The 26,306-nt window shown below is 42.1% G+C and overlaps 2 protein-coding genes across 2 annotated transcripts in view; both read left to right on the forward strand.

Moving 5' to 3' along the window:
- The first annotated feature begins 2,111 nt into the window (after positions 1-2,111).
- skor1a (SKI family transcriptional corepressor 1a) lies at positions 2,112-8,555 on the forward strand. The gene is made up of 8 exons (XM_061068778.1): positions 2,112-3,956; positions 4,541-4,607; positions 4,696-4,767; positions 4,929-4,991; positions 5,865-5,939; positions 6,103-6,177; positions 6,797-6,862; positions 8,458-8,555. The coding sequence occupies exons 1-8, from the start codon at positions 2,112-2,114 to the stop codon at positions 8,553-8,555; spliced, it is 2,361 nt and encodes a 786-aa protein (XP_060924761.1).
- Positions 8,556-14,291: 5,736 nt separating this feature from the next.
- LOC132998618 (E3 SUMO-protein ligase PIAS1-like) overlaps positions 14,292-26,306 on the forward strand; it is a 55,130-nt gene continuing 43,115 nt past the window's right edge. The window contains exon 1 of the mRNA XM_061068345.1: positions 14,292-14,311. The gene's annotated coding sequence lies outside the window, so the exon portion shown is untranslated. The remainder of the gene's footprint in view (positions 14,312-26,306) is intronic.

Consider the following 26,306-nt stretch of genomic DNA (forward strand, 5'->3'; position numbering starts at 1 on the left):
ATCGTGCCACTCTTGCTGCCTCTGTTTGTCAGCTCGCTCCTGCTGCGGTGGAAATAATCCTCAATACACACTGTGCGTGATATGGGCCAGTTATAGCCTAGTGGTTCCCAGTGTGGGGTCCGGGGGCCCCCTAGAGGGTCCATCCTTGACGGGCTCCAGGAGGAGGAGGAGGAGAGGGGGTGAGGATGATTTCCATTATTAGAACTGTACTATTTGATTGCAGATTTGATTCTTTGATAATGCTTTTTTTCTCCTAATTATAACCTATCTGTGATAATAAATAGTTTTTAATTGGAGGTCAGCAGGGCCTTAATTTGGTGTGATGCTTATTTTTTATCTGGTCACGTTTGTGCGTAAAAGATGCACTTGTAAATTAAAACTGGTGTGTAGTGGATCTGCAAGCGAGGTGTGTGTGTGATAGGGTGTGTGTGTGAGAGAGAGACACCGAGAAAGAGAGAGAGAGGGAGGGAGAGAGAGAGAGAGAGAGAGAGAGAGAGAGAGAGAGAGAGAGAGAGAGAGAGAGAGAGAGAGAGAGAGAGAGAGAGATGCCATGTGCTCCGTTCCATACTCGCCATTTACCTCCCCGGGCTCCTGCAGGATGGAGGTCCTGTCTGCTGCTGCTGAGACAAACTGAAATTAAGCGACTCCAGCTCCGAGTCGCTGCTGTCACCTCCTCCTCCTCTTCACCTCCTGGACTCTCTGGGCTTGGTTTTTTTTTTTTTTACATTTGCTCTATTTTCACACTATTTATCACCATTTCTCCCTCCTGAACCCCACTGGAGCGTGTCGTCTTTTACGCAGAGAAAGGTATGTTTATTTATTTTGTTTCATAATTAATAAGCAGGAGCTGTGTTCGTTGTGTTTCTGTTTATTTAGCCTCACATCTAGAAGCATGGTCCAACACTGGCTGGCTGTCAATTGATCTCAAATAGTTCCTATTCGCTTCCGTCATTAGAGGAGAATCGATACAGCGGCCGCCGGCTGTTTACGCGCATTTCCGCGGCCTGCGCAAAGTGTCTGGAGGCAAAAAGTAAGTATGCGCAGGAGAATGTGAGATAGGCCCGATTCCAACCTAATCCACAGCAACTGGCTCCGGCTAATCTGCGCAGAAGCTTTAATTATATATAGGGCTGGTCTTTTATTAACAATGCGAAGACGCACGCGTGGATCTGTGTAATTATCGGGAAAGCAGCTTACGCTTGTTCTTTTCCTCTGTAAGCGCATTGCTGCGGCTCAGGATGCGTCTTCCTTCTGCTCCTGATCCGCGAGTAAGGATCTTATGAGAGTCTTAAGCAGTTTCCCCCGTAAGTGCTGAGCTGATTTTTTGAGGATAAGGAGGAGCAGAGGATTCCTGGATCACCTGGATCACCTGAGCGAGGAGGCCGAGCGACGCACGGAGGAATGAGACGAGAAATAATTAACCACACGACTGATTGATTTCACTTCTCACTGTCACCTCATGCAACACAGCCCGATGTTAGTTAGTATTCTTTTATTTAAAACAGTGTATTGCACATCCCCATTTCTCTCCTGCTTTGCATTTTACTCTTTATTTAACTTTTATGTCTTGTATAAATATTTGGTTTATATACAGTTATTCCTTCTTATGGGATGTACTTATTATGTTTTTAAATGTATGCACCTTTTCACCAAAGAAAATTCCAGGTAGGTGTAAACCTACTTGGCAATAAATCCTTTCTGATTCTGATTCTGAAAATGTATCAGAATACCATCATTATTATTGTGATAATTATTATTATCCTTATTATTATATTATTATTATTCCCTATGAACATCCAAATTAAAAGACATGTTTAAATACTATAATTGTAATTATATATTATTATAACTGTAATATTATAATTGTAAAATATTTTATAATAAGGCCTTTAATTAATTGTTACCTTATTATAAGTAATTTATAGAAATATCATTCTTCCCTTATTTGACTTAGATTTTTAATTTGTCTAATTCTCTGTAGATTTTTGTGTTTTTTGGTTTCTTGCAGATTTAATTAACTCAAACTGATTAATTTCAACATGTTGTGGAGAGATCAGGTTATTTATTTCTCCTCCGGTTCACCCTGCTCTCTGCCTCGCAGGCTTCCCGGGATGGAGTCGATGCCCGGACAGCAGCTTCGAGACGCGGGACGAGACGCCAGCTCCTCGCCGAGGTCCAAGCAGGACGCGCCGAGCTTCTCCAGCGGCCTGAAGCCCAACCAGGTCAGCGAGACCTCCCTGTACGGGGTCCCCATCGTGTGTCTAGTCATTGACGGGAAGGAGCGACTCTGCCTGGCGCAGATCTCCAACACGCTGCTGAAGAACTACAGCTACAACGAGATCCACAACCGGCGGGTGGCCCTGGGCATCACCTGCGTGCAGTGCACCCCGGTGCAGCTGGAGCTCCTCCGCAGGGCCGGGGCCATGCCCATCTCCTCCCGGCGCTGCGGCATGATCACCAAGCGGGAGGCCGAGCGGCTGTGCAAGTCCTTCCTGGGGGCCCACAGCCCCCCCAAGCTGCCGGAGAACTTCGCCTTCGACGTGTGCCACGACTGCGCCTGGGGCTGCAGAGGGAGCTTCATCCCGGCCCGGTACAACAGCTCCAGGGCAAAGTGCATCAAGTGCAGCCTGTGCAACATGTACTTCTCCCCCAACAAGTTCATCTTCCACTCGCACCGCACCCCGGAGTCCAAGTACCTGCAGCCGGACGCGGCCAACTTCAACTCGTGGAGACGCCACCTGAAGCTGACGGACAAGAAGCACTCGGACGACATCAACCACGCGTGGGAGGACGTAAAGGCCATGTTCAACGGCGGGAGCAGGAAGAGGACTCTGCCCATGGGCGGCTCGTCGTCCATGGCGTCCATGAAGTCCCAGGCCTCGTCCTCCTCCAGCCTGGCCCGGACCAGCTCCCCGGAGGTCCCGCACAAAACGTTACGGTGCGACGAGGACCAGGGGAGCACGACCCTGGGCCTTGGTGGGGGTGCACGGAGCTACCCGATCATCCCGGTGCCCAGCAAGAGCTTCGGGATGCTGCAGAAGATCCCCCCCCCTCTGTTCCCCCATCACCCCTACGGCTTCCCCAGCTACGGACTGTGTCAGAAGAAGAGTGATGGAGTCCCGGACCCGAGCAAACCCGGTGTGCCCGGGATGTTCTGGCCCGGATCGAAGGACACCCTGTACCCGGCCTTCCCCATGTTCTGGCCCACTCCAGGAGGCCTCCCCCTGCCCCCCTACCCGGGCTCCCCCCCCAAACCTCTGCCTGAGCTGCCCGGGGTCCGGCAGGGTGACCTCGACCTCTCTGACCAAAGTGACCGGGGGGCGAACACCCCCAAAGACCCCCACCACCCCCACAACCACCAGCAGGACGGTGGGGAGCGATGCCCCAGCTCCCAGTCCTCCTCCACCAGGAACGACGAGGACAAATCCGGGGACGAGACCCCCCCCCCGAGGAAGATGAGCTACATGTCGGCCTTCAGGCCTGTGGGCAAAGACGCGGAGACCATCGCCAAACTCTACAGCAACCGGGACAGCTACCCGGTGCGTCCCGGGTACCTGTCCCCGGATTTTATCAGCGAGAGCTCCAGCTACAGATCGGTGTCCCCGGACCGGGACAGCGTGGTGGACGAGGAGGACGACCTGGACGTGGATGTGGAGTCCAACCGGGGACAGGACGAGGAGGACGAGCCCATCCAGATCTCACCGGGAGGAGGAGACCACCGGGACTCCCCTGTGATGGAGCACGACTCCTCGGGTGCTGAGGAGAGCCAGGAGCAGCCGGACGCCTCCAGCCCCGGAGCATCCGCAGCATCAGGACCAGCATCAGCACCAGGACCAGCATCAGCATCAGCATCAGCACCAGCATCCTCAGCATCAGCAGCATCACCGGAGGAGAGCGCACACACTGGGTCATCAGACGAGGACCGGCAGATGCGTAATGGCTCCCCTCTTCACGAAGTAAGATTAGATTAAATGAAACTTTAATGATCCCCGTGGGGGGAAGTCGAATTGTCGCAGTGGTGGAGAATATGATGGAGAGTTTACAGAAGAGAGGAGGGGGGTGGGGGTCGATCAAAATGTAATCAAGAGCAAGTGAAGTGGAATTTTTAAAAAAGGTTAATAAGGAGGAAGGGGACCTGTCCTGCCGAGGTGCCCATGCGCAAGGCAGGACAGCAAGGCCTCTGTTTACCTCTGATCCATCAACCAGCCTCCATCTTAATTTACCGTAATGTTTCTGCTGCTTTGAAATCTGGATAATTAAACTATAAAAACCCTTATTTATCCTGATTTATTTTGGATGCATTCATATTAAAATGCTCCTCTCCTCTTCAGACCCACGAGCTATTCGACCACTTCAGGCTGTTTCGGTGGTTTCATGTAGGAATCACTCACATCACATGCAGGCTCCGTGTGTGTTGTTTGTTCCCCGAACAGCCGAGGTCTCCAATTAAGTGAAGAACCGCAGTAAATGACGTGTAATTGCTGCTGCGCGTTGTTAAAAGGGCCGCATGTGTGTGTGTGTGCGCTTGGTTTTTTTGCAGGTGTACGCGCATGAAAAGGAAAAGGAGCCTTCGTCCTTTGGGTCCAAACAATCGAGCAGATCCAACGGTAATTATTTTACCTCAATTTATGTAATTGGTCACCGACCGACGACAAATTGAGGCGTTTTTGTCTGAGATTTATATTTTGGGTGCAGGAGCTCATCACGTGTCTGAGATTCAGATCCAACGCACTGCAGCAGCCTATCAGGAGCACAGGGACAGACAAGGTTTTTAATCACTACACTCATTACAAATTACAAATATATACGAGAAATACCAGTTTGATCTCTTTTAGCTTTCCTCGTGTGTGTGTCCACCTCTTTCACATTGTGGTAATCACAGAGATGAGTTAATTGCAGGTTTAATTGCGTGTTTTTGTTTTGCGCAGCCGACGGAGCTTTACGCATCGACATCAGCGTGCAGGAAAGAGAAGTGGAGAACATGGCGAAAGGTAAGAGGCTGTTTTCAAAAGCAAATAAAGCGGAATTAGCACACAAAAAAAGCAGGCAGGTGATTAATTATCATGGGGAATTATTCCTGTTTTCATTTGGACGCCAACAGGCCCGTGCAGCACATTTAAATACGATGTGTTTGTTATTATTAAACGTACGAAATTACGTTTAATCATTCTCTAATTAAATAGGAATTTTAGATTCATATAAACCCAACATTTAACTTTGTAAAATCGTTAATTGTTGAAGATAAAATAGAAATATTCGTACCTCACGTACGTGTTCGTTTTCATCCGCTAAAAGCCCAGAGCTGACGAGCCAAAACCGAAACAGTGAATTTACATTTTCAAGGCCTAAAGTGTTTCCATAGTTGTTAACCACTTAATCACGAGATGTGGGGGTTTTGACTTATTATTGTAAGAGGAAATCGTTTAGAGGCTATTAATATTTTAAGGAACAGAGCCATAACCCCGAGGCTCGGCAGCTAATTATTTTACAACGCTTGGAAAAACCCTGGGACTCCATTATTATCGTCTCAGGCTCCAGGCAATGCATGGCAATTACTGTGGCAGCCAGCGAGAGCAAAGCAGGGAAATGGTTGTTATCCGGGATGTGAACGCACCTGAAGTCGCTTTGCTTTGCTGACATGGATCCGCAAGAAAATTCAAAATATATCATAGGTAAAATCAAACTGATGAGGACAGAGAAGGTGCTTTTCATATATTTGGTGTTTAATTCTCATTCCTGATGGTTATTCATAAGCTCAGTGTGTGTGTGTGTGTGTGTGTGTGACAGATGGGGAGTGTTTCAGTGGGTTTTGGGGGAATTATGATTCTTTAACTGACATGTTTTTTAAAACGTTTCCTTTGCAGAGGAGTTGCAGAAGCAGCTCGTGGAGCAAGTGGAGCTGAGGAAAAAGTTGGAGAGAGAATTCCAGCATTTAAAAGGTAGGAGCAAAGTGAGTCTGAGTCAAAGTCACAGAAAGCTGTATTTTTTCTGGATCCTATAGAAGAAGAGTTGGGTCATTGTTTTGTCCTTGTGAATCCACGAGTGTCTTTACATTCATCAATGTCACAGAGTTTGCATCTGACGTGGCCTTCGGTTCTTCAGATAATTTCCAGGACCAAATGAAGCGTGAGCTGTCCTACAGAGAGGAAATGGTCCAGCAGCTGCAGATTGTTCGAGGTTGGTCTCTCTCTAAACTTTGCTCCTTGGTAGATCCTGACTGTAAAGAGGATGCAGATCAATGCTCTTTATGGGAGAATACAATTCAAAAGGAGCGTTTGAATATCATAGGCCTCATCATCAATCAATCGGAAACCAACATGCAAAAGGAAAAGTGACACTTGCATATTGAAATATTGGCCATTTTGTGTGCAGCCTTTTTCCTGTAAACTCCGTCTTTTCTTTCTCCTCCTGCTGTTGAATTGTGCGTTTTTTTTATTGTGAGATATCAAAAGGTGAACCTGACACCGCGTTGTTTTGTATGCAAAGGTTATTTTCTCCTAAATCATGCTCTGGAAAATTGAAAAGACAGCCCATTATGTGGCAGTGTATCAGTTACATGCACGAGACAGCAACTAATGCCAGCCGTTAAAGGATTGGTTTAATGTTACAGTCGTTTAAGTACAGGGTTCAAGTACACAGAGGGGTCACTCTAAATACCATAAGGGCAAACGGCATACATTACACTATCCTTCACCTCACATGCTACACAGCAGCTCACGTTTTCTTTCCTTTCTCCTTTTTTGTCCCAAGTTTTTTTAAATTTTTATCCGTTTTTTATTTTTATTTGTTTTAATAGACACTTTGTGCAGCGAGTTGGACCAAGAGAGAAAGGCTCGTTATGCAATACAGCAGAAGCTAAAAGGTAAATTTATCTGCTCCAAAAAGAAACATTAACACATGACACTTATTTAAAAAACCCTACAAATATAAATAATATGCAAGTGTTACTTTTTTTTTTTATTGAAAATCTCTTGTGATGGATATTTACAGTGAGACACCACTAAAGGATTGGTTCACATTTAGACTTAAAGCAATATTTACACGACCAGATGTATATTTAAAGTCCTGTTGCTCACTTTAGGTGCTCCTCCTCTTCATACCAGTGAAAATTCACAGTTCTTATTCTACACAGAAAACATGTAAATTTAGCTAAATAATTAAGAAATAATATTATATTATAGAAGACAAGATTATTTGAGGCTTTAACAATCAAAATTCGCTCTTTTAATAGAATTATAATCTTTCTTCTACAAATTTTCCCTTTGTCGTATTCCGTTTATCTAATATTCCGATGTTGCGCAACATGGAAGCACTTACAGTATTTTAAATTTTCCCTTTGGTGGAAGCATTGAAAATAAACTTAAAATATCCTTAAAAAAAGTAATAAAACATGATGTATATGATAACAGAAAAACCTAGAAAGTGTAATTTACAGTTGTATTCTTCATTGAATACAATGAAGAATACAAATTAGATTTCCCTGTTAAAACTCTGACTGCTGCTCTTTTTAACTACGTCATCTTCTGCAGCGGTTTAATGAACCAACACGTTTAAGAAAAACAAAACAAAAAAAGCGTAAAATCTGTGACTCGTGCTCTTGAAGGATTTTCTCCCTCATCACTGAGATCATCAGAAGAACAATCAGGACTCGAATGCCAACTTGGCAAATGCACACAACCGCCCGGGGGCCCCAGATCCCCGGGGGCCTCCAGGTTTTCTCCATTTAATTTGAGTCTGCATCATTTGATTAACTGCAAATTTGTCAGAAATGTGTGGGCCGCTGAAGTGTGACTGCAACTAGGTCTGGTTCTCCATCCTCCATCTCCTGGGCCTGGACTTATCAGGGGTTTTCATGAATCTGCTTTAATTCTTTAATTGTGTCGAGACATTAAATTCTTGAGGCTGTGTAATCTTATCCCTTCACAAAGGAAATATAAGGCTGCATTCAAAAAAATTTAAATTGTCAATAATTAAAAATCATCAATCAATCCAAAAATCTATTTCTTATTTTTTTCACCCAAACATGTTGAATTTATTGACATAGAAAAAAGGGAAACTAAAGCAAATATTCAAATTGAGCTTTTATGCTTTAAAATGCACGTAACTATTAATAAACCATCAATTATTTATCAGTAATAAATTCATTAACTGCTGCCTGGTTTCTGGGCGATATGGATATAATGAGATCTCCATATTGGGCCCAGTGCCTCATAACAGGTGAATCCAGTCGTGGCATCAACAACAAAAACCAAACAAAGTCCATGTGGACGTGTGAGTTTTTACTTTAAGACGCTTTAGAAAATGTGAATCAACCCTTTGACAACGTCTCAGGAGAATAAAAGCCAGCTCACATCTCACAGCTGATGAGCTGGACGACAGATTGTGGTAGTGTTGTGTGTTAGTGTGTGTTAGTGTGTGTGTGTGCATGTCCTCACTGGTGGACCCGTTCCTCCCCAGAAGCTCACGACGCCCTTCACCATTTCTCCTGCAAGATGCTCGCCCCTCGTCAGTGCACGGGAGGCTGCACCTTCAAACCCCCGCTGCTGCCTCCATAGTGCCCCGGCACGACCCCTGCACCCGACCCCCCCCCCCCAGCACAGCCAAAAAAAAAAGAAAGAAAACACACCCGCCCACACACACACCCACACACAGAGATTCTCCTCGAGAGCTCTCATGTGTTCACCTCTCACCTGTGACCCCAGGATTTACCCACCTGCTGTACAGACACACCACTCATCTCAGCACCTGAGCGAAGACGCCGAGGCCTCGGGGAAGATTCCGGCGTCGACGTCTCCTCAGAAACTCTGAACTCTCGAGTAAACGAGAGATCAGGATTTACTTTCAAAAACCACGGAGTTCATTTTACGTTGCGAAATCAAGGGGATTGTGGATCCGAGGCCGCGACGCTGACACCGAGGAGCCTCTCTGCCCGTCGGCTCTTTAGCTATTCTGAAAAGAAGAAAAAAAACAATATACATATACATAAATATATATCACGTGACAATGTGCAATGGCTTGTATATTTGTGATATTAAGTTGAAGATGTATCTCATTTATTTAGCTTTTGTTGCTTGTTTGACCATGTTGAGTTTTTACATCTCTGTGTTATTTATCTGTCTTTGCTTTGGTGTATTGTTTAGATGATTTGTATGTCGTTAAGCACTTTAAATGGGCAACATTTCTGAATTTGACCATGCCGTCCGATACCAAATTCTTAAAGTAGAGGGATTGCTTTTGTTTGAATGGAGCACATTATTGTGAGCACTTACTTCCGCAGCCGTTCAGGTTCGATATCAAACGTTAAAAACACTTTCTGTCACCGAGCTGCGTCTCACACGAACTTTGAAGCGATGATTAAAAGTCTTGAGCCATTTCTAGGTACCATGTACAGTTTACAGTATTTTATCACATAGGTTCCTCTGTTTCAGGGTTTTTTCTATCATCACACGCCTCTGTGAGTCCAAACAGACAAAACCAAAACTTTTTCCTATCATCTGATGGTGTTTTTTAAGACTCTGTATAAAATACACATTAACTGCCATTCACACAGCTGCTTTTCTTTTCCTCTCATTTGTTGAATTTGGTTTGTTATTTAAAAAAAATGTAAAAAAAAAAAATACAAAGAGTCCTTCTAAAAGAAATAAATCCTGGTTTCACAGTCTCGACATAATTTGACCATTCATGTATGTACCCATGTCAATATGAATAAAACGTGAAAGCTACTTTCTGCCTTATATCTTTAATGTCTCTCTCTCTCTCTGGTGTGAGCCTGACACCTGCTGGCTCCCGGACAGAACGACTCCTCCCGAGACCGATCATATTTCCTCTCATTGTATCTGAGATCAACATGATCTCTTTCATTAGGCGGCTACATCGGTGCATGACATGTCCAGTCAACTTATAATGTTTGACGTGGAGTCAGGGGAGCAGGCTGATCTAATAGTGAAATCTAATTCTTCTGATGGAGGGACTAATAGATATTGATTACACGGCCCTCGGTCCCTGGATGCTTCATACTGAGATAGATACTCACATAATGTCACTGACGCACAGTGAATGTTAATGCTTTGTGAAGGTAATTGCCCTCTGTGGCAAAACCAGTTCCCTCTGAATACTAACAAGGTCGAGGCTGAGCCGAGCTGAAGTCCTGAGGCAGCGATCGGCTGCTCTACTCCTTTTTTATTTAGATGTTTAACATCCTATCGCAAAACCTGATTCAAGTTGATGTGTAGTGACAGTCAGGGATGGATTATGTGACCATGGGGATAAGTAACACCCTCCTCCTCCTCAGACATATAGAGGAAGACCCACAACTGCATGAGTGGGATTGTTTACTTAAGGTTCTTTTGTGACTTATGTTCCTTTCTAGGTGTTTTGCATCTGTTTTTATTGTATTTTTCCTGAATAGCTGCTTTATCAGATGCTGTCATGATAGTGACTGGAGAGACAGGGGATGGAGACTGGTTGACTCCCAGCACACAGTCTGCTTACTGGTTAACAGTTGGCTCTTTACCATGTGATCTACTGGAGCTCGTCTCTCTTGACGCTCTGCAGCTCTATGTGGTGGTTTCGCATGTATTTGTGTTTGCTTTGTGTTTATCTCTGACAATTTTGCACATTTTAAAAAAGTCATTTTGCATCTGTTGCCTTTTCGTGGTGGGTTTATTCATTTTATAGCCTCATGTCTGCTGATTGTCTTTGTCTTTTTTATGTATTTTGTATCTTTTAGTTATTTTGTGTCTCTAGTGATGACTTTGGATCTTCCTGTGACAGCTTTGTGTGCATTTTGTAGTTTTGCATCCATTTGTGGTCATTTTTTGGGGTTTTTGCATCTTTTTGAGTTGTTCTGTCATTTTGTTGTGTGTTTTTTGTTGTTGTGACAACTCTTCGATCTCCAGGAATATTCAGTCATATCTCTACTAGGAAAATTGGAAAGAAATATTTCCTAACCAATGTGATCTTAGGCTGTTCTAAATCTAAGAAGAAAAGTAGAGTCCGTAGTGAGATAAGGACATTGGGCCTGAAAGCTGCTGACTACCGGCATGATAAATTATTTCATTATAGCTTCATAATGGTGCAAATTAAAAATTTAAAGTAGGATTCAAAGAGTTTATCCTAAAAGTGTTCCCACATTGCTCCAGAGTGCAGGTGCTGTACGTGACACCCTGATAATAAACTACATGCAAACAGGAGATAATATACATGTGTGTCATTACAATACTTCACACTGTACACTGATATATTAACAAACAATATGAATGAGAGAAATAAATACATCAAATATACATTCTTACCTTGTAAATCATTTCATATGATTATACACACAACCCTCCCACACACAACATGTCGTTATAAACTGTGTGTTGTGGTCGGGTTATTTGACCAAACATTATGTGAGATGTACTTTTCCCGTTTAATAATTTACATTGTGGTAAATCATTTTTTTTGTGCTGAAGTATCTTTATAATTTTGGGATACTGAGTGTAGAACGATGAGCAAAATGTAAGACACTTGAAGGGGTCGGAATAATTTGTATATTCATATATTAAATATCACGACAATGTGCTGTAACAGAAGAACACATCCATCTTGCTGACTTCTAGTATTGGTTCAGCCTCTGAGTTGTTGAGTGCATGTAGACAAACTGACAAACACTGGATCTACACACTGAACAGTAACAAAGATGTTTTATCTTTTAACTTGTTTTATGATAGATGATCATTGTGCACAAAGCCAAATGTGTTTTGGTGTAAAAGGGATTTTATGTTCTGTGTAAAGTTTAAAATCTTTACATTTAAGAATCATTGCTTAGGAACAAACAGGCTGAAGTTTAGTTTAGGTCAAAACACTGAGGAGAATCTGGAGCTGACGATTCATTCCATGTTATTCAGCTTTATTTGAAGTGATAGGGCGCCACCTACTGGCTTAACCAGTACTTACTCTTTTACCTAAATCTCCTAAGTGTTTTTCTAATATTTACAGATGATTGAAAGCAGTGGTGTCAAATTAGTTTGAAGATTTATATTCTTTAAGGAGATACCTCTTCATTTTATTCAGGGTTTATAAATAGAGTTTCAGGAAAACTTTGATCGTCACATCTCAATTTTTTTTTTAGGATTTAATTATTTAATGTATATTTAATTTAGGTTTTTTCCTTTCTTTGTCTTTGTTTTCTTTATTTTTTTTGTGGCTGTTTTGAATCTGTACTCAATCTGTATTTATTTATTTGTAGTTGTACATCTTTGTTTGTTTTGTGTCTTTTCTTTGGTGGTTTTCTTTCACTTTGTTTTGTTTTTTTAATGTTTTTGTCTTTGTCTGGCTTGTTGTCTTTGTGTCTTTTTGTCTCGTTATATTTTGCAGATGATTCTATTTCTCTTCAGTTTTTCTGTGCCAATGAAAAGTCAGTGTGTCTGTGTCTAAAAATGTTAGAATTTTCATACAGAAGTCTCATGTTGTTGTAAACTGTAAAACAGAAACAACGGACAAAGGACATGACGTCATCATCCTCAGTCCTGCTTTTATTTTGTGTTCTGCAGCTTTACAGTCCCATCAAATAAAAGACTAAAGTTAAAATCCTGACCAAACTAAACCCCACATAACCAAAGTAAACCTAAAGTGTTGGTTATATCTACGGAAAGTTGGCTGTAATGTGGGTTGTATGAAGCAAACCTGTCAATTTTATTTTATTCAGTTTAAACTTGGGACAGAAAGATTTACAGAGTTAAATTCAGCGAGCAGAGTCTGACATGTCGGTCACAGCATCCTTTTGTTTGGCACTAAACTTGAAGCTTCTACTTTCTGACGTTTCCGACAGGTCATTTGCGTTTTTGTGGCTTCCTCCACAGCCACAAGGCAGTATACAGTTCTCACAGGCTGAGTTTAACTCCCCATCAAAAGTAAACTGACCTTGATGTATCAAACATAAGTTTCCAGAGAAGAGGGAAATGAAAACCTCTGTGGAACCAATCAAAATGTGCCCGCTGCCCCACAGAGCTGCTGATGTGATGCTGTAGTCTCATTCTTTGATGAGAATCTCTACTCCTGCCTGAACTACTTTACTTTACTTTACTCTTCAGTGTGGAAGTGCAACTCTGAGAAAACTCATTTAACATTATTTAGAGTTATAAATGATTGATGAGGTACGTCAGAGAAGTAATATAATGGGACGAATTTAGTGCCACACTGACGAGTGCAGGCAGTTTAGATGCTGAGACGATGACTGGTAATAAAATCAATGCTGGATTTATACTTGTTGTTTATTTGGATCCACAATCAAAGCAAACAAGTGGTGAGAAAACAAATGTGTGATGGATTCTGTTTCCCTCTGTTTATTATAGAACAAAAACAATATGAATCACAGCATGTGGAGAACATGTGAACTCCTTTAGTCCATCGTGACTTGCAGCCTCATGCGAGATTTAAAATGAGCTGCACTTTAACCAACTATACAGCAGTAAAAGGCTGCAGAAGCTTGATGTATGTGATTTATAATCTAATTATGTAAAATATGATAATGTAATAGTCACAGGGGGCATTTTTCTACATTGAGTATTTTAACTTTACTGTATATTTCCTTCATTATACTTAGATCATTTTATTTAAGTTATATTTTCAGTGCAGGACTCTTACCTTTGGTGGAGTATGTTTACATTATGGTTTGCAGGGAGTTGTTTGTAGCTCTGGGATTTCTGTATCCGCCAAACACAATGGAGACTAAGATCATAGCTCTGAAACAAAAACACATTGTAATATAAACCTCTTTTTCCCATTAATAACATCTTTGTGTTATGTACCTGTTAGATATACTGTACCTCCAGATTATTATTATTGTTGTTATTATTATGATCTTTATTATTGTTGTTGTTGTTAATATCATTGTTACTTGTTTGATTTCTGTAATCTATTTTGAAAAAGGGGGAAAACATATATACTCTTAACAAACTAGGGATTGAGGAATTTTAAATATAGAGCAGTTTGAAATATATATATATATATATATATTTTTAAAGGGTTAAAGTGAAGAATTTTACTTTTAATTGTTCCTCTTATCTTTCGTTTGAGTCCCAATCATTACTTCTGACTATTTAATGAAAATGGTTCCAAAGACTGGACGTCATTTAAAAACTAAATCAGGAAAATCACATTATTTCTACCTTCGCTTCTGTTTTTTCCTCTTTTCTCGCGTGTTCCTGAACGCACCGCGGCCGTTCTGTGCGCGTTCACGCGGCACTCTGCGCGTCCCAGTCATGTGACAGCAGCTCACCGCGCCTGCGCAGAGAAATACAAGATGGCGGAGGGTGCGGAACTGAAGGTAAGGCGCAGCCCGAAATCACCTCTCCTTTCCCGGCTCTGCGGCGGCGGACGCCCCGGTGTCACTCCGCTCCGGCGGCTCCACGCTCCGGCCGCTGCGCCGGAGCTCCGACCCGGGGCTCACGCTTCAAAACGCGGCAGAAACTTAGTTGAATCCGGCTCCGGAGCCGGAGCGGGTCGGTGTGGATGCTGCTGCTCGTCCCCCGGAGGAGAGAGCGGGCTGCTGCTCCGCGGGCGGCCGGCTCTGGTCGCTCTGCTGCCGGGTGCTTTCAGGAGCTCTCCCCGCTGAGCTCCAGCCTGTCAGCGGGTCTGGATGTGACCGCGGAGCCATGTGTGTGTTCGGGTTCACGTCAGAGAAACGATCCTCCCCTCAGCGGAGCCACGTTGTTGTTCATGTTGTGAATCATCTGCTTTTTAATCTGTTGATCATTAATTGGTATAAAGTTGGAGTCGGAGCTTCACGTCGGGTCCGAGCCGTTGATACCTGTTGATACCTCACCAGAGCCCGCAGCTTCCTGTGGAGGTTCCATCAGACACATGTGGATGAACATGTTCCAATTAATAATCAATGCTTTTTGCACATTGAGCAGAAATGTGCTGCACTTAAAGTCAAAGGCTCCATTAGTCCCAGATCAGTGAAGTTGATTAAGACACTTTGACTTTGAAGAAGAAGACTGAGTTGCTTCTTTTAATATTTAACAGTTATGATAGTTTAGTTCTGCAATAAATGGAATCAACATTTTGCTTTTGAATCCAACACCGACAGAGTTATGGTGTTTTGCATCTGATCACTGACTGTTCAACATTAACGAGTCAGTAAAGTGTCAGAACATGTTCCAATTAATAATCAATGCTTTTTGCACATTGAGCAGAAATGTGCTTCACTTAAAGTCAAAGGCTCCATTAGTCCCAGATCAGTGAAGTTGATTAAGAGACTTTGACTTTGAAGAAGAAGAAGCAGAGAAGAAGACTGAGCTGCTTCTTTTAATATTTAACAGTTATGTTAGTGAATTTCTGCAATAAATTTAAGATTTTGCTATTGAATCCAACACAGTCAGAGTTATGGTGTTTTGCATCTGATCACTGAATGTTACGAGTCAGTAAAGTGTCAGAACATGTGGAAGTTCTCGACCTTCCTCTGTAAAGTGAGTTGACATCATGTATATTATGATTTTATGCTATACAAATATAATATAATTGAATTGAAAGACATAAAGCCCAAACTCTCTGCAGCTTTTGATCACATTATCAACTAACTTTGAAGCTTTGACCAAGTTTAAACCGTCTTTCCCCACATTTCACCTGTGATAATAAGAACTCATAATGCTGTTATTCATTCATACATGCGGATGACATGCTGTTTAATGTTTACATTCTTTTCCCTCTGTGAACTATATGAAACCAGATATGACCGGTCAAAGTCCTCTCAAAGTTTAAAACCTGTACTTACTGTCCGTGTTTTCCACATGTGACCAAATCAGCCGGACACATTTCATTAAGCTCCGTGACAGTTGGATCTTTTCACACGGAACGACCACATGCATGTTAGCACCAGTCTGTGGAAAAAGGGGGAAAACATACTCTTAACAAACTAGGGATTGAGGAATTTTAAATATAGTTAGCACCAAAAAAGTTAATTTTTTCCTTTCTTTGTCGTCATTTTGCATCTTTTTGTGGCTGTTTTGCATCTGTAGTCATTCTGTATTTATTTATTTGTAGTGGTTCGACATCTTTGTTTTTTGTTTGTGTCTCTTCTTTGGTGGTTTTCCTTCAATTTGTTTAGCTTTTTTATGTTTTTTTTCTGGCTTGTTGTCTTTGTTGTTGTTTTGCTTGTCTTTTTGCCTCTTTGTTATATTTTGCCGATAAATCTATTTCTCTTTAGTTTTTCTGTGGCAATGAAAAGTCAGTGTGTCTGTCTAAAAATGAAGAAGGTTCCCGGTTCGGATCCCAGGTGGGCCGGGGGTCTCTCTCTCTGTGGAGTTTGCATGTTCTTTTGTTTGGGTGGGTTTGCTCCGGGTGCTTCCTGCTTCCTCCCACAGTCCAAACACATGCAGATTGGGGGGATCCGGTTAATTGGAGATTGTTAATTGATGTTGTGAACTTGAGTGTGATTGGTTGATTGGCTCCAGCTCTACAGCCCTCAGAGGAGGAGTGGTGGAGTGAATGGATAGATATCATTGTGCAGCATATTCACATCATAACACCGACTACACACAGGTCTGGTTGCACAGGACCGGGTTTGTTATCAGAGGCTGTTAGTCGGGGGGGTCAACGACCACACGTGCACCTTCATGCCCTTCGACCTTTACATCACACGAGTTGGAGGCGACACTGAAACTGAACCACGTTGTTATTTAACTTAGTAAAGCAGAGTTGGAAGCGATCTAGCTGATATCGATCCCAGTCTTGGGCTATTTATAGACTTCCCCCCCCCCCCAGTGTGTTGCTGTGGATCCATACCTGCTCCTTTGTGCCAGCTGCCGTTCGGCTCCAACACCGTAATGAACAGACCTCGGGAAAAAAGCCAGATGTGCTCAGTAATCTACCAGCGCCTGTGTATGATAGTGTTTCTCTGATAAATCATAGTCCAATCAAAGGCAACTCTTAATGGAGAGAGAGACTTCCGCTTGCTTTCTATTGCTTTTGCTCTTTCTCTTCATAATATATGTCCAGCAACTGATGTTTATCATCACTGTAAATAAACCTGCAAATAATTAGCTCCAATCCACACAGTGTCAGGCCAACGTGAGAAATGCTGATTATAATCAGATGGATAAAACCCAAGTTTACAGATTCCTTGTTTAGTCTTGTTTAGACCAGGATTCAGAAATTAAAGCTGTTTGGCGCCTGGACAATTTCCGTGGTTTGTGTTAAACATGTGAAAAACACGTCAGGAGATTCTCTGAGTCAGACACGTTCACAAGAACAGCAAAATGTCCAAAGCACAAATGGTGAAATACGGCAAAATGTGCACCAATGGTTAAGATGTTGAGTTTCTTAATCACAGAGTTGCTCAGGATAAGGGTTGCAAAATTCCGGGAATATTCAAAGTTAGACACTTTCCATGGGAATATACGGGAATATACCAGGAATTAACAGGAATAAACTGGAAATGTTGTGGGTAATTTATACTAACTGAATTTATCTTGTCATATACAGACATAAATATAAACATTTTGTTTTGTCATAGGCTGATTTGAGCCCTGAGGAAACTTTGGGCACTTGACTATATGCTTCTGCATCGTTGTGTCATTCTTAACATAGGTCTTTGCACAGTATTTGCAAATGTACACAGCCTTTCCTTCTACATTGGATGGGGTGAAATGTCTCCACACATGAGATAGTGCACGTGGCATTGCTCTGTAGAATAAGATGAGAAAAAAGTTTGTAAAAAAACACTAATGCAATGCCAGAGATATAAATAGTTAGCCAAACAATTGGAATCGTCTGTAAACATATTTTACAATTGATGCATAAATGAATGGAAATAGGCTAGATGAACAGATGAACAATCCTCAATCAGCATGCTAATATATTTTCCCCAGTAATATCGAAACTTACCTGACTAGTCCTGCACTCTACAGCAGGCCTCAATAGCCCTGCTGTAGTTATGCTTAAATGATGTTTTATTGCTCAGCGTTTAATTTGAGCTAAACTTCCCATGGAAAGTTTCTGGAAAATTTCCGGAAATTTCCTGGAAACTTTCCGCCCCTTTGCAACCCTACTCAGGATTCAGGAAAACACTTGAAATGGTGAAGTCAGGGTCCATCGTGTGTTAGAGATTTGCCAACACGCCCACTTGGTCGCTGGGAGGTTTCTGAACATTTTGCTGCTTTATTCTCTCTTGGACATTTCCCAGGAAGCTGGCAGGAACAGTTCTCACATTCAGTCCTTCCAGAAAATTTCAGGAAAATCTCCAGATTTCAGTTCTTGTCCGAAAGCAGCTCTAAAGAAATAGAATAAGAAACAGCAATTCCTCGTTGTTGAGGCTTGAACATTTGGTATATTATCGGTTGTCCAAAATAATCGTGTTTATTCATTAATCAGTTGACGTGAGTGAATCTGGTGATCTGGATGCATCATGTTGAGCTTTGGTAATTCATAGCAGGCGCTTTTCACTTTCTTATAACACTCTGGAGACAAACTCATGAATCAGGAAGATTAGATCATTCAATGATGAAAAATAATCATTAATCTCAGCCCTAATTCAAACTATGTGACTTTTTCGACTGTCCATCAAACCCCCAGATGTCGTCCACTGATTTTTTTTTTAAATAGTTTTCTAGATTAATTGAATAATAAAGCCCTGATGATCTATGAGGACTGAGGAACGCTGAGGACGGAGGTGATTTATGAGAGATGCTGAATGGAAAATGATGGAGAAGCGTTAACTTCTCACTCTGCTGTTGACATTTTATAGAAGCATAAATATTATCTTGGTTTAAAATATCACCACATCGTACTCTCGGTGTAAAAGGATCTGACAAACAGGCCTCAGGGTATTTGTTTACAATCCAAACAGGTGAGGTTTGGTTTAGCAGAGATTGAGTTTGTCTTGGTGATATTTTATATTGTTGAGTAGCCACACAGATTATTCCCTCTCTGTCCTCCTGCATTATGAGAATAAACTCATCGGGACATTAAAGTATTAGATAATCAAACAAGCACCTCTAACTGTGACACAATATTTTATTTTTAAACTTCTGTTTCACACCTCAGCTCAGATAAATACATGTTTTGTGTTAATGTTTGAATTTGGATCCTCGGGCTGCAGAGCTGGGAGCTGCCTGTGATACTGAGCTCTGGGCTGAAGACAAACATTCACCAGTGTCAGTGTGTGGCAGGAGTCATCAGTCCATCACAAACACAGAGAGAGAGAGAGAGAGCAGAAGCTGTGGATGGAGAGAATATCAATGAAAGGATAAAAAAAAAAAAAAACATGACACGGCTGCTGTTTGTATAAGAAAATGCTCTGTGACCTTTGAAACTTCAAAAAAAAATTCCGTATTTTTATTCAGGACCCTTTTTCTTACTTAATACGTTGAGAATCTTTTATACTTTACATTTAGTGAAACATGCCTTCAGACAAGATTTAGAAATGCCTGTTTTTGTCAAACCGACCACTAATTGTCAGTCAACCGATCCATTATTTGATTTATTCCCGCTCCGACATGCTGTATACTACATGTTGTGTTCACGGTGGCCTCGGGCTGTATATTATTACATCTGAACTGCTGCATAAATCCGTAATGCAGCTGCCCCAGACAAAAAACCCGAGCCTGTGAAATCCTCTGATGTTGCCAGGCCCTCGAACGCGTCCTGTTGCCTCGCGTTCTGTTCCACAGGAGTCCCGATCTGCCTCGGCTTCTTTGAACTGTCTTCTCTCTTCTGCTGGAGCCGCTGCAGCAGCAACCTGGCAATACAAATGACTGTCTGTGCGCCGGCGGCTCATAGGTGGAGACAGTCTATTTGTAGAGCCTGTGGCTAGGTTAATCCCTAATGATACAGGCTCTCATCTCCCATCCCCTACATCCTTTCAGCACCTGCCTATTTCTCTTTCTGTCATCGTCATTATCGCCAAAGTTAATATTTGGTTTTCAGAGAGAATTAGACGTTTTTGCATGGAAATTACCGATGTGACCGATACCTGCTCGCACCTGCGGCTCTATTTAAAGCGTACGTGCACGTGCAGATGTGTGTGCACGTTTTTTAAAGCTCGTACTAGAGAGGCTTCTCCTTGCACCGGCTCACAGAGAAAAGTACGGAGAATGGTAGAGTCTGCTTGGGGAGAGGCACATTAAAGATGTATGGCAGAGCACAGCATAATGTATAAAGCTTGCAGTGTGAGAAATGATCTCGTCGGGCACAGAGCAAAATCAGAGGTGTTTAGCATCAAAGCAACAGGAATCAAACTGTCAAGAGGGTTTATTCCCGATCTCTGCATTTAGTGAAGTTTATGGTTTGTGCTGCTGTCAGATAGAAGATTAGAAATCTGTCACTTCAGGCTGCGTGAGGCCCTGAGTGTTCTGTACAGTCGGGACCAATCCACCCGGCGTAAGAGCTCTGCTATTGTCTGAGATATTCTGTCCTCTGAGAGCTCACGCTGGCTGCAGCCATTGACTTTCAAGCTAAGCTTTTCTTAGCTCCTGTGGTGATTTTGTTACGCCGGCCCTGTTGCCGTGGAAACGTGTGTCACATCTGAGATGGACACGGGCAGGTCGTGGTTGGAAACTCGACAGTTCGTAGCCAACTGCCTGAGGAAGACGGGCATTTCACTGGTTTGGAAGTTATCCTTTTTGTCATTAAAGTTTTTTATTTATTCATGTATATAAAAACATACAATCAAACTCAAAAAACAACATTTATAACAGCATCAACAGACAGTATACCCATCATACAACCATATATACAAAGGCCTCCTGCAAATCGATATTTTCTTTTTTTTTTCTTGAAACAACCAGAATGTACATCCAGCCCCATGTCTACAAATTTTTGTCCCAGGCCTAAAATCTTCCTCTTCATTGTTCATTCTAGCCAACATGCGTTCATAAGATGCAACCTCTGACATCATTTCCATCCATTTTTTAACATCTGGGGCAACTGTACTTTTCCATACTCTATAAGAATCGTTCGAGCAGCTGTGACCATCCCGACTTTTAAAACTACCCGATATTATATTTAGATATATTTGGAATTTCTGTTTGATCCACTAACAAACACAGTCTTGGTGATACAGGTACCGCCACCACCAGCCATTTACTCACATGTTCCAGTACTTTCTCCCAAAATGGTTTGGAAGTTATCCTTTTTAAAATTGTTTGGAATATTAAGAGATCATTTCTGTGTGAATTAAGACATGGAAGAATACAAATGTCTCGTGAAAAGGCTGCCGTCATAAAAAAATTTCTTTATCCTCCTGCAGGATTTAGGAGTCTGCTGTGTTTTATCAGATCCCCCCCCCCCCATCTGTCCACCCGAGGCATGTGCTACTTCCGTGCAGAGTTTAGTTAAACTTTCACTTTTGTACTTTGCGACTCATAATTCACTCTCCAGTTGCGGCTGTTTGGTTTGAGGTTTTGTGTACTTCCATATTTCTGGTTTCCACTAAATTCTAAAAGTGTTCTGTCCCACTGTCTTCGATGCAGTGTGTTGGACGTCACACTGCCAGCAACACACACCTGATGTCACCGACACAACAGGTTACACAAAACACAGGGGAGGCAATCATCTGAGAAGACATTTATGGCGTCTTGCTGCACGAATTTACAACTTAGTGAGATTATAAAATGTTCATGTCTGTCAATAATGATAATCATCATGATAAATGTCACATAATTCCTTTTAAGATCAAAGACTGATTTTTTGCTCCTGGGTAAAGGTTGTGGAGACAAACGCTCGATAAACAGAAAATCATTTTACGAACTCTGAGGTAGATCGGTTCTGTTTTCCACCTCCTCACCACCTACACAATCCAGAAGTAATATTTCAATATTTGTTGAACTTTAGTCTGTCTCCTTTCAGATTCTATGTGTAAAGTCTATGGGGGGGTGTTAGTCAAGAGGCAACCCTAAGCAACGAGGATTAAAAAGCTAAGCTGTTATTTAACACAAAACACATGAATGAATCCCCTTTATGTGCCCCAGGCAAATTACCTTTAATATCAGGCTATACCATCAAATCAAAGGAGACGTCTGGACGCCCAGGTGTTTGTTTTTCTTGGCAGACAGTCTCCTCTATTGTGTCGCTTCAAAGTCACATCATGATGACACCTGCAGCCTTTTGGTCCCAGGTGAGGGGATTTGTGGGTCTGTGGGGGGGGGGATGAAGCCAGCAGGTTAAGATGTATCTCCTCAGCCCCTGAGCTGTGAGCTGGAAGGGTTAACGGCTAATGATAGAAGCGTGAGCGTGACGTAGCCTCTCCGGTGACCTGTGACCTGAGGGACGCAGCTTAAGACACTGATCCACTTTTAGGAAGACTCTTCATTCTTTTAGGAAGCAACGAGCAGAAAATCCCCCCGGCAGGTTTAAGAAAACAGCCGTGTGTATTAGGGGTGGGAATTGGCAAAAATGTGACGATTCAATAGTATTGCGATATTTGGGCCACGATTCAATAGTATTGCGATTCTGCGATACTGCAAGTATTACGATTCGATTCTGCGATATATTGCGATTCATGTCCCCCATATTATTCAAAGGCATTACAAAAAAGAGGAATATAAGACTGCTCAACTCACTTCAAATGTCACATTTAATTCTGTGAACAACATTGTCTTCTACACATTAACTGAAGTGCAAAAACTTTGTCCTTGAACATTCAGGACACAGGACCTTTGTAATTATTTTCTGAATAGGAGACCTCTCACATGAACACTGAGCTCAATCATATAAATAAGAGTAACCTAGAGCTTCAATCAAATTGAGACCTGCAAGGTCATGACCCAAAATGTTAAATTCATTTGGGAATATTGGCATTTTTGTTCAGAAAAAGGAGTTGGTCAACCTGCTCAGATGTTAAAGTTCCTCTGGGCTGTTACTATATCTCCTGCAGTGGAGAACATCCTTTCCACAGACACACTAAGTATCTTTTAAACTCTGAAACTCTCCTCGTCATGCTTTGCCAGCCATGGGGCTGTTACATATATAATTGTAAATAAATATAAAAAAAAAAATATTGCAATACTTTGTGCTACAGTATCGATATAATCACGGGCGCAAAATATCGCGATACTGAACAGAATCGATTTTTCCCCCCACCACTAGTGTGTATGTGTGCTTTGTCGAAAGGACGACATTAAACGACCCTGTGGGAGAATTTGCAGAGAGGGAAGATATTGGTACTGTACTTTATTAATTTTGAATAAAAATCAATGCATCTAGTAGTTTATTCAGAGACGGTACAAACGAGCGCAAATCAAACAACTGAAGTAATAACTAGAACGCAAACCTCCGCTAAGGCCAAACAGTCTAATCTGCAACACGTTACAAACACATAGATCTCAACACTTTCTTAAAGTCTGTAATGTCTGAGATTTACAAAATTAAATATATATTTGTTATTCAGGTCATAGTTTAAGGTGGTATAACTCTGGATTGTGTTATATCATGAGTTATGAGCAGAATATTTGGAACACCTTTGAACATAATGCAGTCCAGTTCAGCGCCATCTCACCTCAGTGCTGAAACATATGATTTAATTAACACCTCCATGATGGGGCCAACATAAATGGAACCTTACAGACGTCATAAGAATATAAATTGTGGTTAAACTTGTATGGGATTGTACACCTGTATTATTCATACCGGTTAACAAAGGACACTGATTGCAGTTAATAATATACAATAACAATGTGAACGTATAAGAAGCAGTTGAGACGTGAAAATGAAAAAGGGAACGACTTAAATGGGAACTGAACATGAATGTGCAAAGGTCACATACAAGTGGGTGAAGCTTTATGCTTCCTCGTGTCAGATGTGCATTTCTTTGCAGTTAGTTAATTCAGATTTTTTAAAAATCAATCATACTCGAGATCCAAATATCTATGAAAACAGAAAACACCCTATATCATGTGATTTTCAGCTTAATCTGGATACGTATGAAAAGGTCAACGTGGAAAAGTGTGTATATTATCATTCCTCAAGGGATGAAGAGGATGTAAATCGGTAGAATTGTTTTTGCGCATTCCTGCTGACGGACAGGTATTAAAACATAAAATCCTCGGCGGTGCCAATAAATGAAAAGATGATTTTATTTTGTCCATTACGAAATAAACCATGAAGCAGTAAATTTAGTCTAGAACCAGACCGGACCAGTCATTAGTGGTGATGTGTTTGAGCTTCTTCATTAAACTGACAATCGCCCTCATTAGAAAACATGACAGGCTCTTTGCCAGAGGCTTTAATTTTAATCTTTAACTCCAAACAAAGTTTTGAAGTGAGATGTATCATGAGCTTCTTCTGAACTTTGTCTTTAGTTCAACTTTTGAACTGAATAATTTACACCGAAAACTCTTTCTCTTCACTGTATGTCTCGGTTTCAGCAGAAAAAACCCCAAATTGCACTACTTTTTCCCCCCTCCATCATTCAGCTGTAGTGAGATATGGAGGGGAATTTGAAATTGATTTGGGAGACTTCATCCAGCACAGACCTGCTTATCTATGGAGCTCAGGAGGAGAGCGCAGTAATGCAACTGCAGTTCCCTGGTGGTCCTGAGCCCGACTTCAGAGAGGTCAGTCAAAAGTCTCAAAACTCATCTGTGCTTCCTACCCAACGTGTCTGAGGTCACAGGCTTCTGTCTCTGTTATTCCGCTTCATCTCGGCGTCTTCCCGACCTCCAGCGAGTCTTCAGGAAGTGAAGGTTGCAGAGTGCGAGTGCAGCTCACGGGTGGCTTCCTACTTTTCATTTCCTCAAACCCGTGCACTGGGATTCTGGTTGTCTCTTGTCTTCTTTTCTCAGCCTCTGTTGCTTCCTTTCTTCAACACACGGGTGAGGTTCGGGATAAAATACCGCTCTATTGTTTGAACCATTTTGCCATCGTTCATTGAGATTTTCCTGTTTTTGATTGTCCTCAAAAACAGCAGCAGCCCCCCCCCCAGCAGTGTGTTCCTGCACTGTTTAGACACCTGATTACAAACCCCCTTGTCATCACAACTTTTTGCCGTTCAGTCTTGAAAGAGATGGGATTCAGATTCGCTGTCTGCCTGTCGCGAACTGGAAGTGGAGCTCCATATCCCCATGTGTGGCGGCACTAGGGTTGCAAAGGGGGGGAACGGAAACTTTCCATGGGAAGTTAAGCTTGGGAATTTTGGGAATTTTGAAAAAAACTACTCAAATTTAACGCTGAGCAATAAAAACATCATTCAAAACTCTATTTTAAAGATGTATGGAACGTTGAGTTTCAACCCTCCACTGTGCATTCTTCTATCACATGCACAGATAACTCCCAGCATCCTTCACTCTACAGCAGGGCTACTGAGGCCTGCTGTAGAGTGCAGGACTAGTCAGGTAAGTTTCAATGATATTACTGGGAAAATATATTAGCATGCTGATTGAGGATTGTTCATCTGTTCATCTAGACTATTTCCATCATTTATCCATCAATTGTAAATTATTTTTACAGATGATTCAAATTGTTTGGAACTATTTATATCTCTGGCATTGCATTAGTGTTTTTTTACAAACTTTTTTCTCATCTTATTCTACAGAACAATGCCACGTGCACTATCTCATGTGTGGAGACATTTCACCCCATCCAATGTAGAAGGAAAGGCTGTGTACATTTGCAAATACTGTGCAAAGACCTATGTTAAGAATGACACAACGATGCAGAAGCATATAGTCAAGTGCCCAAAGTTTCCTCAGGGCTCAAATCAGCCTACGACACAAGAAAATTTTATATTTATGTCTGTATATGACATGGTAAATAGAGTTAGTATAAATTATCCACAAAATGTGCAGTTTATTCCCGTTAATTCCCATGGAAAGTTTCTAACTTTGAATATTCCCGGACTTTTGCAACCCTAGGCGGCACAGCATTTAACATACTAATGATTAAAAGAGAAATCCTTCTGAGCTCATTCCAGCTTGGGGGGGGGGGGGCGGCCTCGGCCTCATCCATATTTTGTCCCAAACCCCTGTTTTTTTGGACTCTGATCCACAACGGGCACCGGTTCTGATCCCACAGAAGCAGGAGGGAGTGAAAACAACAGAGATATTCCAGAGTTAAGCCTGAGTCAGAAAAGCTGGAAGCCTAAAAGGAGGGGGGATGGGAGGACAGAGAGGGTGGAGGATGGGGAGGGAGCTGGCACTCAGTACACAGCCCTCTAGCTGAGAGTGGGAGCTTTATATAATGGCCAGGTAGTGTGCCTGCTCCCCCCCACCCCCCTCATCCGCCTACACAACCCCTGCACACCCACACACACAAATGCACACATCCTGCAGAACCTTTAGAGAAACTGCTTGGCACAACATTATTAGCCTCACCATCTCCCGGACCCC

This window comes from Limanda limanda, chromosome 3 (genome assembly GCF_963576545.1).
Source record: "Limanda limanda chromosome 3, fLimLim1.1, whole genome shotgun sequence".
Classification (NCBI taxonomy): Eukaryota; Metazoa; Chordata; class Actinopteri; order Pleuronectiformes; family Pleuronectidae; genus Limanda; species Limanda limanda.